The sequence below is a fragment of the Pseudopodoces humilis genome, chromosome 6, assembly GCF_049639895.1.
Source record: "Pseudopodoces humilis isolate 2021_Gansu_Grassland_sample_001 chromosome 6, ASM4963989v1, whole genome shotgun sequence".
NCBI classification, from domain to species: domain Eukaryota; kingdom Metazoa; phylum Chordata; class Aves; order Passeriformes; family Paridae; genus Pseudopodoces; species Pseudopodoces humilis.
Window position 1 is genome coordinate 55,619,835 of NC_142205.1, and position 17,667 is coordinate 55,637,501.

Below are 17,667 nucleotides of genomic sequence, written 5' to 3' on the forward strand. Positions count from 1 at the left end.
ACTATCCCTTGTTACAGAATGTTCTCTGTTCCTCCCCTTTCTGAGTTGTCAATCCCACTTTATCCCAGCCCCCTGCCTTGGAAAGCCCCTAGTATTGGAAGCCCCATTGGTTTGTTTGATCTGTTCCCCTCCCGCTGTGCTCCCCATTGGTTTGTATATTGTGAATCCCACCCTGTGATCCTCCCCTGTGTTTTCCCTATTGGTTAAAGATTGTACCCTCCTACCCCGAGACCTCCCCGGTACATAAGCTCCTGCACACCCAGTTTGTCTTTCATCCCTGGACCCTTCCATGGAATAAACCCCTTTTGGAAACCACACAAAAGACCTTTCCCTTGTCCTTGTCCCTTGACAGCCTGTGCCATAGAGCTTTAAGCCCTCCAGATGTATCTCAGACTGCACTGCTTTCTGGGAACAGCCCGCTATTGGCTCAGTGCTGGGAGCTGGCTGGGGAAAATCAGGAACCGCATCAAATGGTTTTCCTGATATTCACCAGAAACACTCTATATCTTGCCTTCCTTGCATATACCCCAACACCTGAGCTCGTCTTGATTGGGTTTCCTTATAGCCCTAAATTATAGGAACATTTTCTGCTCAGTTTTCTTACTGTATTTATACTGAAGGATACTACAAATAATCATTTGCCAAAATTAAAGACCTTTTTGAAATATAACAAGAGATTTAGTAAGAGTGTACCACATAAAAGATTTCAAACATACATTAACTAATAAAGATTGTTTTCAAACCATTTGTTTTTCCCTACAAATCAGCACTTCCATAAAGGCAAGTGAAAAAAACCCCAAACCAACAGCTTCTATTGCCACTATCATAGTAAACAAGCCGCCTAATTAGGACTTCAACAATATTTTCCAATTTTACCGCCTGAGAGACCAAAGCCATGCAATCAAAATCCAAATTCAAACTGAAGGTAAATCTGTAAATAAAGCCCTCAAAATCAAATTATTTTGATAATTCAGAGAGTTAATGACATGAAGCAAAACTCAGATACACATCAGTTCCTTCAATTAACAAAACAAGAGTCTCACAGCATCGTCAAGTAAGTAATTTCCAAAACTGGCTCTTCAAAGGTCTTTAACAGATGGAAGAAACTAACATTGTATTATAAAATAAATTATTCCATTACTGCTTCATTCCACTCATCAACCCTATTCCTCCAAGATACCTGCTATAAGCAATGTATTTCACTGCTGGAAACCAAGCTTTATATATGCAAACCCCTAGAGAAGAGGGAGAAGAGGGTTCTCATGAGAACCTTCCTACAACTGTCTCTCCAGATTTAAATCAAATTCTATTGATTTCCTCTCCTGAACTTCCAAAAGTAGAAAAGTACAAGTATTTCCTAACCACAAAAGATGCAAGCAGTGAAAGACCCTTCCTTTACCAAAACCCTAAGTACTACAATTATTTTACACAAGAAGTGTATTAGTACCACTACCCAAAGAACAAGGCAAGCACAAGAGCCACTGTACTTCCCAACACATTTTTCAGTATCATATTTGTGTGTTATCTTTCCAGAAAGGAAAGGCTTGAATCGTGATGTACATCACACAGCAAAGCTCTACACCAGATACTCTAATTTAAGAGCCAAATGACTACAGTCTGTTATTTCCAACATCTTTCTAAATTACCAACCTGAAGGGACAAAGGGCTGTTTCCATCCTGAACTTTGGTCCAACAAGCAACAAGTTTATCCACATTGCCAGCACAGATGTAACAGAGGCAAGCTTGTGTCTGCAGAATGCTGTCTCCCTCATTCTCCAGCCTGCTACCCAGGAGATCTAGATAAAATAAGAACAAAGATGCTGGTAAATCACTCTGGGTTTGCCGCCTCCTGAACAATGCTGAAGCTGGGGAAGCAACTGGCCAAGGAACAAGCCATGATACTGCTTGGGAACTATCCAGTCTGTGAAGTGTCCTTACCGCAAAGGGCTGTAAACTCGTCTGGCCTGGCATAAGTGAGCACAGCAGCCAAAGCCTCTCTCCAATTCTGCAGGTCACAAGACTCCACAATCTCTTTCCAGTTCTTTGTTACAACTGCAGTGATAAGCTAGAGCAGGGGAGAGACCACAGTTAGGATCTTGGTAGGCTTTCCTCTGTATAATACACAGGATAATTTGGATCTGTTCCAGTGTACCCATCCCCACTGTATCCAGGGTCATGATCGAACTGCAGTGCAGTACCTACAGTACAAGAGCACATTTTACTTAAAAAGAAAAAAAAAATAATCACAAAACAAGCTGAGAGAACAGGCAGAGGCAAATTATTCTTGCTACAAAATGTACAAGAAAAGAATACACAAATCTCCACAAGCTGTTGCAAATGGTTTTCAGCACTATTTTTGCAGACAAAGATAACCTACCAAGTATTTAGCTATAAAGTCTTCTACACAATTCCCAGGGAGAGGCATGGATTTTGCTTGTTAAACTGTTTCATTCGGCTTTAAGCTTTTGGTCTCAAGCTGACCAGCCAGGGGCTATTGAAAAGGCAGCATAAAGGAAGCAGCAAGTTGGCAGCAACATCAACCTGAGCTGTCTGTAGTATCCCTACCCTCCACCCACCCACCCAGGCTGCCTCTGCACAGCCCTCAGAATGAAATTCCAGTTTTTTCCTTCTAAAACTCTGCCTCCAGTTATTTTGCTTTGGACAAAAGACAGACTTGGCCGCTGTGCTGCTCTGTAGTGAACAAAGCCCTTCTCATGCCAAGACTTCAAGCTCAGAAACAGCTGAACAAGCAGTATGTGTGCAGTTTGAGACCAGAAGAGAAAAAAAACACACCTGAACAACAAATGCAAGATCCTAACTACAAGGTCAGTGTTTGCCTGTCAGCATAGGCACAGATAACTGGTCAGCTGTTCATAAAAACACCTTTTCCCAAAGGATGAACTACAGTGAAAAAATTTCTCTAAAAGCTGCCACCCTTGCTAAACCAATTATTCTTTTAAAGCCACTCCTCGTGTTTCAACCTCCTGTCACTACTTTCCCATCTTGGTAACAAAAAAGAAAGATTTGCACAAGCAGCATCAGCAACCTCCAGCACTGCAAATAGCTGAAAATAACAATAACCAGCTGGCCATAACATGCTGTCTCCTAGATAAAGGGTGATTAATCTACCCTGGGCATACTTTGCTCTCTCTTCTGTGCATGCAGTAAAACAAAGCATCAGCAAAATCTGTGAAGACTGATCATGGGCAGAAATCAACATCATGCTGCTGGCCCTGAGCACGGGTCACATGTGAAAAATGTGACAGAGCAGCAGACTGAAATGTGCCCTGCTTAAGGTATTTGTCTTTATTGTTGAGAATCTATTTGTGTATATCCAACTCAGAGACACTGGAGATGGGATAAAGAATACTCTTGTGTACTGACATTCAGGTGGTGTGCCTCTTCTCCCCTTATCAAGACATTAAAAAAGAGTAACAGAAATCCTGCTCCAAGATCTTACCGACTTGAACACTTACTAACATCTGCCAGAAATAAATCTATAAAATGGCAGGAAAAAAATTAAGGTGAAAAAGGGAGTTGCCAAAGGCATATGTATGTTACTTCTGACCTGAAAACACATACCCTGGTAATTTTGCTCCTCATCTTGGCGAAGTACTTCTCCTGTGTGCGGGAGAGCAGCTCCTGCCCGCCGGCGATGGCCAGGATGATGGCATCAGCCATGCGGTTGTCGTGCAGGCACAGATCCACTGCACTTTCAAAGTTCCCTGTCAGCAGAGCCTGTGTGATCAGCCCATCCACATCTGCAACGAGATAGGGGTGCACTTCCAAATGCTGCCACAAAAGCCACTGAGAGATGCAGCAGCAGGTGACACTGTCTGACCACAATGCTGGCACAGCTGTCAGCAAACCAGCCCACTCCCAGCCAAGTACTTACAAGGGTGCTCACCTTCACCTCCAGCCTCAAACACACAAGGGCACAGCCATGCCACAGGGACACTGTCAAGCATTACTTACCTCGTGACAGAGTGAGTTCCTAGAAGTCTAAATGGCCCCTAAAACAACTACCTGAATAGTGCCATAAAAAGTCAAACCTCGACAGGTCAGTGGCTCTGTGTTACTTAAGATCCCCCGGGAGTTTCTGTATAAACAGCACTTCATGCCTGACCAAGCGTGTCTTCTTTTGTATCAGAAATCACTCAGAGCAGCTGCATGTCAGCAATGGGGTACACAACTACTGTATAACTTCCTTCCTTCCTTAAAAAGCTGTATTTTCAAGTGCCTTGAGGTTGTACGAGAATGCTGTTAGGGGCAAGTAATTCCTGTCCTTCACAATCTGTGCAGAATTCGCCTGGAACACCAGTATCAACACCAGAACTTACAAATAACAGTACATACAGTGAAATCAATATCAAGGATTTTTGGTACCTCCACTGACAGAAATGTTAAATGTTGTCTTTGCAGATCCCAAATCTTCAGTTTCTTTTTTATGGTCCTTCAGCGTCTAAGAGAAAGGAAAAGCATAATTTCTGAGACTATGTAAACACTTCTAAAATACACACATTTTAAAACCATATGCCTCTTGCACTGCAAGTTAAATTTAGAACTTCAGACTACCTCAAAGACCATGATCTTAGAAGGGAAGGTTATCCCTGTGCGCCAGTTTGGGCAGAGGTAAAGTTACTTTTCTTCATGGTAGCCAGTATGGGGCTGGTGTGATTTGTCCTGGAAACAGTGTTGATAATAGAGGTGTTGTCACTTTTGCTGAGCAGCACTTGCACAGCACCTAGGCCTTTTCTACTTCTCCTACTGCACCTCCAGTTAGGAAGTGGGGAGTGCATGGGAAGTTGGGATGAGACACAACCAGAACAGCTGACCCCAAACTGACCCCAGGGATATTCCAGGCTGTATAACATCATGCTCAGCATAATATAAAACTGGAGGAAAAAGAAAGAGGAGGATGATTTTGAAAGAGGGGCGTTTGTCTTCCTAAGTCACTGTTACATGTGATGTGGCCCAGCTTTCTTAGGGATAAAAACCTGCCTGTTCATGGGAAGCAGTGAATTAATTCATTGTTTTTCTTTGTTTTACCAATTAAACTTCCTTTATCTCATAAGTACCAGCAGTCAGACACCTGCACCCTGGGTACTGACTTGCATCTGTACCCATATGCACACAACCCCTCCGAGCAAAGCTACAGCTACAATGAGAAAATCTGAAGCCTTTTCTTTCCTTCTCTTTCAGCTTTACCCCTACCAAGAACAGTCTATTATTAATGCTACCTAGGTTTCACTCTACTCCACTTCAGATTTTAGCTCATCCTTGAAACCCTCTGCACTAGACATACACCCCAGTTTAATTAAGTGAATTACACATAAACACAAGCTTAATTTTCAACGGAGAACTACAATGCAGCACTCTGTACAGGAGTGCTCAGCAGACAGAGGCTGCTTTCTTTATAAAAATCCCCCAGAATTAAGACAGAGACCACTTTGTGCAAGTACCTGGATGTGGGGATTTCAAACAAAACATTTCAATAATAAAAAATGGTATCTAAAGGGAAGTTTCTCTTCACCATCAATTTTCACAGCACAGGCTAAGCAGAGTGCAAAACCTGACCCACAAACCACCTCCTCTGTCACAAGCCATTGCTCCAGTATGTGGAGGGAGTTCAGGAACACCCTGCTTGTTCAGCTAAACTGAAGGACACAGTAGACCAAAGCCATCCATTTGGACAGGGAAGCAAGTCTGAAACAAGCTTTATGTTTGGCTTGTGAAAAGGACACAGTGTCTGGGAAATTATTTTGTTGTCAGAGAACACGGGATGTGCATGTGGTATCGGCTGAGAGCGTGTTGTGACTAGCACAGGAATAATGTGCCCATCTAGTTACTTTATATATGTGACAGCACACCCTGATGCATCACCAGTGGCTTCAGGCCAGGCCCACAAATACTTAGGTAGGCTAAGGTCATGTTTGGCTGTGAATTCTCTCCTAGAAGAGACATTCATTATGAGACATCCAATACCTTCATGACTGCGTACAGCAAAACCCTTACACTGTCAGACATGTCTGCCACTACAGGGCCTAAAGAATTAACAAGAAATCAAAGACCTAACCCAAGGAGAACACTCTGATTTTAGTGTCTTTAGTGCACCACCCCAACATGCATGAGCCTTAAACCACTGTCCCCATCTCCACAGACAGCTGCAGACAGGCACCAAGCACAGGAAGCACAGCTACCAGCCCAAATTCTCATCCAAAAGGGAGACTGAGGGAAAGGGGAAGAATGAAGTTGGCCTGTTCACACAGCAGTACACTATTTTCAGTGCCAGTGACACCTCACAAGGCAGAGGTTGGGTCCTTAGTGCTAATTAGAGACCTGTCCACATATGAAAAACACAGGGCTGAAAAACAACGCTGCTCAAATGGTATAGGATCCCAAATGCTGACATGATTAAGCACAAACTGCCTGTAATAAACCTGAACACACTGCCTGAAGAAGATGAAAAAAAACCTCAACAAGACTCCAGTTTTACCATTATAAATAATTTTTTGTATTTCTGTATATACTAAGCAGCAGGAAAAGACAACGGAATGAAACGCTGTTAAAAGGAACAAAGGAAATACAGAGGAGGTCAACAAGGTTAGCCTAGAGGGCAACAGATACCTCTCCCAAGAACTGTTCCTCTGTAGTCTGGCCTTCATCCCCCTCGTTTGGCACAGATCCATCAGGTTCTGCAGGAGCCTTCAGCAGAAAGAAGATGCCATAAAAACTACCAGCAAGAGGCAGAAATACTTGGCATTGCAGAGTACAGTCACCTTTCCAGCAACCAATAGTTAGAACCAGACTGAAAATCACAGAAATGCGTTGGCAATGTATGCTTGAGCATCACCAACAGGGTAGAGGCCCCGTTTCCTTGCTCTCTGCCATGACACAGTACCTTGTGCTGTTTTCATCCTAGCTGGCTCAAAACATGCAACAAGACCTTTCTTCCCCATGAGGCAGCTACAGATGACTCTGAACTGCCTGTAGCACAAAAGCACTGCAGTGCTGCTGTAGACAGGCCACTGCAATTACAGTGGGCAATGCCTGAACTGTAGTTACCACTCTTGCAGGAAAAGTTACAGGACCACACTCTCAGTCCTGCTGTCTTTAAAGCCTGATGAAGGTGCTGCTCTTGAAATCAGGTGCCAGGCAGCAAGGCTCTGCCCCACCTCACAGGCAGCACAAAGTGCCACAGTGGGCAGCAAGGAAAGGTGGAGGGACACCAATGAGACCCCATATTAAAACCTGTGACTGGGAGCCCTTCATTGGAAAAGGAGGGGAACATCTGAATGGAAAAGAATTGATTTTTTTTTAAAATAATACCTTCATCCTGCTAAATGTAGGAACCTGCTACATGTTGGATTATTTGTGACTTTGTCACAGCTATTAAGTTAAAGAAAAATGATTCTTCCTTTACAAATTACCATGGCATTATAAAACTAACCACAGAGTTACATACATGTGTTTGCTTACCTCTCCCAAGACACCATCTGCAAGACCTTCTTTATTCAGAGCAGACGTAATCTAGAAAACAAGATTTAAATAAGTACCCTTTTAAAGAGGCACCAAAATCTCAGAGTGCAAAACTGGCACATGTAGCTACTATGTTGCTTACACAACAGTTAGCATGAAATTAAACATTTTAACATAAAACTAAAGCCATTTTCTTTTCCAGCCTGGTGATGCATTTACTGCTAAGATCCCTGCACCCCAAGCTCTGATGAAAACAACAGCTGTTCTATGCCTTTAAACTTTTAATTGTTAACTCAACTAGAGCTGCTGGAAACCACAGAAGTAAAAGCAGTATCAGAACATGAAGGACAAAACCTTCTGTCTGCTCTGGTCTGGGAAAATAAAGCAGTGACAATCCTTGTGGAACAGAGAGCCTGTCAGGAAGGTGTGGGTTCAAGCACGTCAGGCACTTGGCTGTAGGATTTTCCAAGGTTAAAAAAAAAAAAAAAAAAAAAAAAAGAAGTTAAAATGCCCAGCTTCTACTGCTTTGCAAAGCAAATCATGACTCCAGATTCAATTAGGGCTCTCAAAACCAGCAATTTTATGTATAGAGTTTCTACATTATTTCATCATCAGGGAGCCTGGTTTTCACGTTGCTCTAAAAATTATCTACTGGTTTTCATATTGTAGGCTTTATTTTACCCTTGTAGGCTGGTTTGTGTAAAGAGCTGAGTTGAAATTGCTGGAGACCGTTTTCTCTTTCTTTTTTAATCACTGGTTTACAGTAAAAATGAGAAATCCAGGACTTGGCTTGCATGAGAATCACGGGTTTTAAAACTATAACCCACCCTTTCCCATGTTCTTAACAGCTTATTACAAGAAGCTGAAATCTGTGATCCCTGTTTTTACTTTCCTAATGCTATCAATAATAGGAAAACCAAGTTGTGATTTAGTGAGCTTTCCATCTGGGTATCACAAACTTTCAGATGAGCTGTACTGTGCTGCTTTTCTTGACACTGAAAAAAACATGAGCTCAACTTCAACGTGAAATGTTTCAGAAAACAGCTACATAAAAACAGGACCTTATAGCTCCTCTCATCTGTTTCCCAAACACTGAAATAATGGGATAAGTAAAGCATTCCAGGCCACCCAGTTCAGCTGTGCCCATTCTCCCAGCTTCTCCCCATGTACAGGGCATATCAAACCCAGAGCATAAGCAAGCAGTGGGGCTTTAATCTCACGAGGCCACTCTGCAGAACCACTACTAAATTTCATCTGGATTTTTCTAATTGAGAGCTCTTTTCAAAAACAGAATTACCCTTGCTGTGCTTGCCTTTGCACAAATATTTAGAAGCTGAGGACAAACTGTTATCAGAACCATGGGGTTTTTTTTTTTTCCATAGTCATATTAATTTTGCCCTGAAGGACATTTAATTTGTGAGCACAATGACACTTTAGTGGAGCCAATCTTTCAAAATAAAACATTAGTCTGATATAATGGAAATGAGTCAAATGTTAAAATCCACTGAAACAGAACTGAAGAAATATTAGGTAATTCCTGGGTAGACAACTGAAAACAACAGAGCCAAAAGGCACAGCAGGTAACTCCCTGTAACACTGAGTAAAAATCTTCCAACTGGGAAGAAAGGTCTACAATGATCTGCAAATTTCTGCCTGGTAATCCAAATTTTGCTTTTCCAAATGTAACCACATTTGACCTTTGGGCTTTTTTTTTCCTTTTTCCTTCAAAAGTGAATGATGTCTCCCACAAACAAAAAAGACTATCCCAGGTTTTCCTAGTTCATGAAAACTGCTTACATGCTCTTCAACCAGAAAGGCTAAAAGCAGACCCCATTCCACAATGCTTGAGTAGAAGGATGTCACATAGCAAAGTTAACACAAAGAGCCTGAATCAATAAATATCAAAGCTTCTTGATGAGTGAGAATTTCACACCAACAATGGACAGTCAGATGCAGACACAGCTCTGAAGTCTGTTGCCTGCTCTGACACCTCCACTGAACATCCATATTACAAGAAGACAAAACTAATGAAAAAAAACAACAGAGCAAACTATTTTCTGTAAGAATTCTGAAATGACTCAGAAGTTGTTATCTCACATATCACACATTTACCTTCTTCCTCAGATCATCCTTCCTGTATCCTAAGAGCTCGAGGTATTTAACACGTGAATCTTCCTCGAAGTTTACCTTTAAAAAGTTAAAGACTGCATTGCAATTCACAGTTTTTCATTTTCTCCCTCACTGGCATGAATGACCCAGTGAGATTTAGTGGCTGAGTAGACTGAATGTAATAAAGAGAAGTGCAAAAATCTCCAGTGACTTGGGCACTTGATGAGGTGGGCAAGGCTTCCATCTGGTTACTGTAGGTGAACAATCTGTTTATCTGCTTCACTTGGAAACCTCTAAATGGTTAGAGTGAGCAGTGAAAAGCCCATCAAAAGCTATCCCAAAGCTTTAATCCTTCTCACCAGCTCCCTGTACAAATATGTGCTGATGGAGAATATCAAAACCATGGGATACCCTCACCCACACCTTTGCTTTGCCATGACTCCTCACAAACCCCACAAACACCCCTGGTCCTGAGGATCCTCCCTCTCTTCTGATAGGCCCCCCCTCCAGTGATATGACTTAGGGGCACTATTCCCACAGCCTGCAGCTTTTGGTTCCCAGCACCTCTTCAGCTAAATGTGCAGAAGGAACCACGCCCTGGCTTTCCCAGTCTGTGGGGAACTCGTGAAGGGCTGTCACCCTGTTACCTTTAAGAAGGCCCACACATTCCTCTCAAAGTCAGCCAGGGCCATGTCAATTTTCTTCTGGCAGTAGCTGACAAAACCCTCGGATTGCACAGCCTCCTGCAGCTGGTTTGAGCGGGCCAGGAACTCCTTCTCCGTGACAACCTGGCTCACGTAGACGTGGGGATGCTGCTGCTGCTGCTCCATGCCTGGCTGCTGCGGAGACTTGGAATTCTCAAACGTCACCAGCTTGCCTCCAAACTGGAATTGAAGCACACATGCAGTATGTGAAAATACAAGTATACAGCAGAGAAGTATGTATGGAAATGTATTTTATATAACATATATATGATTATTGTCCAATAACTGAACACTCCTGAAATCTGCTCATTTATTTGTTCCCCCTGCCCCCCATTTCTATGCACATAACGAGCTTGTTGGATAAGAAGGTTCACATTAAAAAAGATTTATAAGCACAGCCAATCCTGTGCCTGTTTTTTTCTCAGACAAAAGACAGACCAGAAACTGAGAGCTAGAGCTGTGGGTCTATACAGTACCCAGCATCACTGGTGTATCTCATGATATTGCAATGCAATTGCCAAAGAAACCTATGCATCATTAAGTAAATCCTCAAGCATGATGTCTGCCCTGCTCTTGCCAGGCTGTTTAGCAGCTGAAACTCTACTGAGAGATAGGCAGATAGGCAAGAAGTTGTGACAACATTTGAAGAGATAAAATCAACACAAGAAAATAATTAGGAGGGGTTTATGATATTATTTCATTCTATAGTTCAAAATTAATTTACAAGGGCCAGTCCAGTAATACCTGCATTAGAAAAATGCAAAAGCCTAGCCAGGGAAAAGACTGACACCTGGCTCCTAGGAAACCAGGACAAATAAGGGAATAAACAACATCATAAAATGACACATCAGTCAGTGGCTAGGCAACATCACTTCTCTTTGACAGGAGAAAACTGCATTTAATTTGTGCATCAGATCGTGAATAAGCAGACATATGATGCTGAAAAGTATTGCAGCAGAGAAATCAAATTCAAATGGACAGGCTAAAATCTCCAGAAGTTCATAAATAAATGGCCTGTGGGTTTAGAAAGAAAGCCAAACACGGAGCCAAGGAGCAGATGACTACAAAAAGCAGAGCTTGCCATCCACAGCTGGCTCCTCTGTAAATCAACCAGCCATGGAGGAACCCAGCCTTGTGTTGCTACAGCAACTCCTGCTACCTTGACCAAAGCTAACCTGAGTATTCTCCACCACACTGACTCACATGAGTGGAACTTGCAGCTATGTCATCTAAGATACATGCTCAATTTGGTGTCACTCACAGCTCCCATTCCCCCCAGTGTATATTTATTTACTCTAATATTTATTTTTTTTACTCTTTTTTATTTACTTTTTAATTTACTCTACTGCACAGAAACAAAAGCAAAGCCCTAATACCAAAAGACAAACAAATGTCTCCCAGCAAAGTTCCTTTTTCCCAAGCATTTTTGGCTTTTGCTGTCCCCAATGCCCTGTCTGGAAGCAGCCATGAGCATCTCCCACTATGATGACAAATGAAGATCTCCTAAGGTGGAGCACCACACTGAACTCCTCCCTTCCTAAGGGGTTTAGCAGATGCCAGCACTGACAGACACAGATGTCTCCCTACCTGCCTGGCCAACCCCGCCCATCCCTGTCTCCTCCTTACCGAGAAGGACGCTCCCATGGGTCGCCGGATCCACTTGGGTGGTTTCTTCAGAGGCAACACCACGCTCTGTGGGGCAGTCTGCTGGGGAAGCTGCAGGGGAGGCAGGGGCTGGCCCGTGCCAAATGGATCGAGGTTCCCAAAAGACGAGGAAAGCTTTGATAAAACAAGGGGGAAAAAACAGAATTGACATTTCTCTAATAAACTAAACATTTATTTATGGGCTGCAGACAGCCACTGAAGACTTCCCATATTTTGTTCCCCCCCCACCTCCATCCCTATTCTTAGCTGAACAATTTTCAACACCTGGTCAACTTGCTTCTGCCTCAAGCCATCGGTGCTGCCGCCCATGATGGAGTAGACACTGATGCGCCCATCGAAGGAGGCAGCAGAGAGCACAGCTGGGTTCCTCGGGCACCACTGGATGTCAAAGCACCACTGGGTGTTTGTGGGCAGCTCGTACAGCACCTGGGGAGCAAAACCAAGCCCAAACAATCAGAGCTTTCACGGAGCACCCTGCCCGATAGCAACAATCTTCCCGTGTTCCCCAAGGCTGGTGTGCTTTTCCTGCTCCCCAGCAGCCTCCACATCACCATACACACTAACAGAGGGCAAACCCAGATCTCCAAACACCACTGCTTCACCCCCTTCTCCTCCCATTAAATCTTCTGTTTAATCCACATAGGACAAATTATGCCGGTGGGGTATGCCTATGCTGTCCCACTGAGAGCTGTGAGCTGTTGGCATTCACGCTAGCTTATTCAGAGCTGATTTAGGTACCGCCACACACTACATGGAGGAAGTCTGTTTTCACAGGAAAACAGGAAAGGGTAAAACCTGAACCCTGGCCAGACAGCCTCTTGTGCCCTGGAACAGACAACCTCCCCCTTACAGCAGACATTTAACTGTAAACCAGGAGAAACTCCACGAACAAAATTCTAACTGTCAGCAAAATGCTGTCTCCTGAGGAACTGTTTCTTATTTTTAATAAAAACATGCAGCATGATTCAACCACATGTAAAAACTTTGTAACAGCACAGGATCCAGCTCAGATAACTCATCTAACATGGTATACTTTTGGGCCAACATCTGAATTTTAGAAACACTTCCCACTCCACAATTATTGCCCACTGGAGACGAGGAGCCCTCCAGCATGTCTGAAGCCTTTCTCCTGGTCTAGGGATACACACTGTCCAAAAAACAGACCTGCATTCTCTTTGAAAGGTATGCCCAGGCCCAAAAGGGTGGGGTGGGAACACATTTGAGTGGCTCTCACTGATCTGCCACTACTGTGACAACCTACAAAAACCATCCTACTGTCTGGATGAAGTTCTTATAGAAGGAAAAAGGCAATTGCAACAATGATCCAGCCACAGTGGACCCAAAACAAAAGAGTAGCATATACTTAGTTTTAAATGGAGCCACTTCCATCTCTTATAATGAACAGGGACATCACTCCTCTGCAAGAGAGAAGCTGCAAGGACAAATGTGTGATATTGACAATACCAGGAACGAATCCTGCACCACCAGAACAAGTTCAGAAGACACACAGAGCAAATAGGATAGGGAGCAATATCCCACAGAAGCATCACTCCTAGGAATGCAAGCACAGGAACACGTGCTTTCCAAGTGCCACCTCTGAACAGACATTTTCAGGTTTTTTAAAGTGGTAAGCATACAATACCTCGCCTGTGTTAGGGTTGGAGCAGAGAATTTTAGCATCCTTCCCACAGCTAAGTAGCAGTTCTGGATCTGCCATACTCCAAGCAATGGCCAATATACCCCTGCATGAAAAGCCACAATAAAAAAAATAACGCTTAATGTAAATGCAAAATGGTGATAACTAAAGCATTTTATTTAGCAGTTCAGCATCCCACATCAAAATGCCCTCTCCACCCCTTCCTCTTACAGGAGGAGGAATTTTTCAATGTTGTTAGCCATTCTTTTGTTGAAATAGATGTTTTTCTATTTTCTGCATGAAAAGGTATAAAGATGCAGCCACTGTATCTGAAAATTAAATGCAATAGTCACATGGGAGAACCTGGGCATTAGTAACAATATGGTTTGTTTGCCTGCAGCGTCACTAATATCCCATAGCAAACCCATAGGTAAGGTCAGTGACTAGGAAGTTTTTCAGCTTTTTATTAGCAAGACATTCAAGTCAGCAGAACTCATTGCCAGCAGTTTTGGCAGAAGCCACACTCTCCCTTCTTAAATCAAGCATTGGATTTGTTCAATAAGGAAAGTTTCACCAACAATGCTGGAGGGGCAAGAATTTAACAAAATCACCCACTATACCCCAAATTAAGGCATTTAGGGGACTGAGTGGCACAGAAACTCTGCAAATCCACACATGAGGATGTGCCTGGGTGTACCTTTAGTACATTATTCAGCCAAAATCAACTACTAATAATTCTTTCTTCCTTCTAGCTTCCTCTTCTTCAAAAAATTTAGAAGCAAACTAGTAGCTTCACTGTTTCAGCAGCCTGGTGGGTTTGTTAATGTATTTAATTTGGGGCCTGTTTCCTTCAGAGTGACAAGCTCCAAAAAGGCAAGTCTTTCATGGCACAGGGCTGGCTAGTCAGCAAGCCAGTGTACAGCGCTGCCTGCTGCTGAAATTGCCCCCAGCAAGGGAGCCTTCCTTCACAGGGAACAGCAGGAAAGGAGATGCACAAACTGGGACAGTCACCAACAGTGCAAACACCGCAGAGCTGTGCAAGACTCGTACCTTGTGTGACTCTCTAGAACACGAAGTGGTGAGGAGGCAAATCTTAGGTCCCACATCTGAATAACAGGCAGCCTGTCGTCCTCTGAGGCCAAAACCATCTGGGTGGCAACTTCAGGGTGCCACGCCAAGCCTGAGCAGTGCATCTGAGGGGTGACATTGGGCCAAAGCATCACATAACTGAGCAGCACTAAAGGGAAAAGAAAACTAGACCAAATATGTCTATGTGCATGGTAAAACACCACTGCAAGGGAATTTGCAGCTGTGTTTCCAGGCATTATTTCTGACTGCATTCAGACTGGGATATTCTTCTTATTCCTGTGAATGAGGAGACTTGCATTGAAATTTCCCAAGGTCCCCTCAGAGAGATTACACTGCTCTGACTTTTTCCACAGTCCTATGTCTTCGTGTGAGAACACACTAAAGCTCACCAAATAAACCTTTTCCTCTACTATTTTTACTGCTATTTTAATAAAAGCCAACACTAGGCAGAGGTTATTGTCATAAGAACACTGCATCACAGGACTACCATCACATGATGAAGACAGCCTACTGTGCTGCTGTTATGTCAGCCAGCAAACACAGAAAACACTAAAAGTTCCACAGTTTATCAAAATAATAATAGACTGAGGAAAGAGCTACTTCACAACCACCCACTTCTAAGTTTCATTTTTAACTCTTGCTGTATCTTTGGAATTTGTTATAGAAATAGTCTATTTAAAATAATACAAAATCATACAAATATGTCACTCTCCACGAGTTGAACGGACTCTTTTTTACATTCACACTGCCTAAAGGGGTGGCATGGTGGCTACAGCTATAGGAGGCAGCACCCCTGTAACCTGCTCAATGCCATACTCCTGTGTGGCTAAATCAATAAAAATCCTTCTGTGGTAGTCCCAAACAGATCATTAAGTGCTTTCTCAAAATTAAATCATCACTCTGATAGGACATCTGAGTGCCTTGCCTTGCTTCAGTCTGCATCTGGCTATTTTAATTTATAATGCTGACAATCCTTCTTGCATAAAATAACTCACAAGAGCAAACTGGGCCAAGCACCAGTACCTGTGTCACTGAAGAAGGGGTACTATGAGTCACCCATACACCTCTCTGCAAGCACCCCAGCAGCTGCAGGAGAGAACTCACCCTGTTGTTGTGGTCACTGACTTTGATGATGGGCTCATTCTTCCTGAGATCCCACACGGTGGCTCGGCCACTGGGGCTGGCAGATGCCAGGATGTGCTGGACTTGCCTGTTCCATGCAATGCAGCTGATGTCCTCCAGAGGCTGCCGCACACACAACACAGCCCGTCACAACCCCGCCACGCTGGAGACTCAAACCCTGCTATTTTCAGGACTTGCTAAGTGAGAAATCTGCAAGGAGAGTGCCCCGTGTACTGGGTGTGTTCTGGACTCCTTTCTACACGTGCTGTAGTGTACAACACCCGAAAACACTGATTTAGAAGCTGCTAAAATTTCTCTGTGAAGTTATTTTCTGCTTTATAGTACTACACATTATTTAGTTAACATTAATATACATTATATTACATATATAATGTATATACAAAAACATAAATAAACATTATATTGTTATTAATACAAGACTAAGCAAAACTCTAGGACAGAAAATTACTCCTCGAAAGTACATAGGAACTGCTCTTTTGTCATGGACTATTAGGTTTCTATTTAGAAAAAAAAAGAAAAAAAGTTTGCTTGGAGAAATTCCATGTTTTTTTTTCCTTTTATTCCCCCCAATGTTTATTTTTAGACCAAAAATTAAAAGCAGTATTAACCCAGCTCTTGTTACCCTATTATTTCTTGTTGTCATTATACATATGGGCTAAAAGATACCCCAGCCTAAAAAAATCACTATTAGACATAAAAAGTTTTTTATAGGGATTTCTAAGGTGAGCATCCTCTCAAGTGTCTACATGTTAATAAATGACTTGAACTAAACAAAGTAACCAAACCCTTTGGGGATGAAAGTTTAAACTAAATCTAAATTAAATCAGAGTTTAAACTAAAAAGCTTTAAATTCTTCCCACCCCATTTGCACACTTTTTGTCTCCAAATTATCATGCAGTAATAAACCCATTTTCCAGTAAGCATGCACTTCCGTGGAATTGTTTAACAGCAACAGAAGTGTACTTGCATTGAAACAACTTCCTCCCAGTCTTCCAGTTCCTTCACAAGGCAAAAAGCACAAAAGACTATTGTTTTTCCTCAGAGATCATCTTTAAGAGACACAGGCTAAACACTGGACCTTGATCATAGCAATTAAACCACTGCCTGAAACCCACCAAGGCAAAACCCACTGCCTCATCATCTGACTTCTCAGTAGCTGCTTTTTATCTTTCTCCTATTTTTCTCTCTGCACCTTCACCATCTTCAGATTCATGCAGTGAAACATGCAAAGGAAGACTAAAAGACATGCAACGGCTATGATATTTGAAAAGGAGCTTAACCTGAGACTGTTCTTGCTGCTTGATAAAATGCAACATTTCCCAAAGATTAAGGGGGCACTACAGCTTTCCCTAGCCAAATACAATTTCTTCACAAAGAATTGCCACATAAAGACCTGGCTGGCCTGCACAGCAAGCCAAAACTGCAGGTCTGCTGTGGATAAAGAAGACAGCACATCCAGGGTTGCTGCAGGGGAAGCAGAGCACACCACTCAGTGCATGGACCCATGCACGCTTGCCCTTACAGGCACTCCTGCAAGCCAGGACACTCCTCTCCAGGGACTACAAGGGCAGCAGCATCCAGTCATCCCTGTACACAGCCACTACACAAGTGAGACTTCAAGAGGCTACCCCCTCCCTCCATGCCTTTGAGACTGCTTTAAAACTGCAAATTTCAATCAGCTCTCTTGCATCTTTTTTCATGAGTCTGCTCTGGAGAATTTAATAAACACCAATCTGGTACCTGTGTCTTCACTCCTGGTGTCATTGGTGTAGCAAAGTTGTTCAAGTCCCAGATATAGATTTCAGACTCATTAGCACCAGAGGCCACCAGATTAGTCTGTAA

General features: G+C 42.9%; 1 protein-coding gene across 13 annotated transcripts in view; it reads right to left on the reverse strand.

Moving 5' to 3' along the window:
- The window catches only part of SEC31A (SEC31 homolog A, COPII component), a 40,996-nt gene that overhangs the window by 18,067 nt on the left and 5,262 nt on the right, over positions 1 to 17,667 (reverse strand). For all 13 annotated transcript variants that reach the window (XM_014259036.2, XM_014259035.2, XM_014259043.2 and 10 more), the window contains 14 exons: positions 17,566 to 17,661; positions 15,787 to 15,927; positions 14,644 to 14,786; positions 13,600 to 13,699; positions 12,222 to 12,383; positions 11,919 to 12,071; positions 10,236 to 10,472; positions 9,592 to 9,666; positions 7,480 to 7,530; positions 6,628 to 6,705; positions 4,387 to 4,462; positions 3,583 to 3,761; positions 1,939 to 2,065; positions 1,651 to 1,796 (listed from right to left, as the gene is read on the reverse strand). In XM_014259036.2, coding sequence (XP_014114511.2) covers positions 1,651 to 1,796; positions 1,939 to 2,065; positions 3,583 to 3,761; positions 4,387 to 4,462; positions 6,628 to 6,705; positions 7,480 to 7,530; positions 9,592 to 9,666; positions 10,236 to 10,472; positions 11,919 to 12,071; positions 12,222 to 12,383; positions 13,600 to 13,699; positions 14,644 to 14,786; positions 15,787 to 15,927; positions 17,566 to 17,661 — 1,764 coding nt within the window. The remainder of the gene's footprint in view (positions 1 to 1,650; positions 1,797 to 1,938; positions 2,066 to 3,582; positions 3,762 to 4,386; positions 4,463 to 6,627; positions 6,706 to 7,479; positions 7,531 to 9,591; positions 9,667 to 10,235; positions 10,473 to 11,918; positions 12,072 to 12,221; positions 12,384 to 13,599; positions 13,700 to 14,643; positions 14,787 to 15,786; positions 15,928 to 17,565; positions 17,662 to 17,667) is intronic.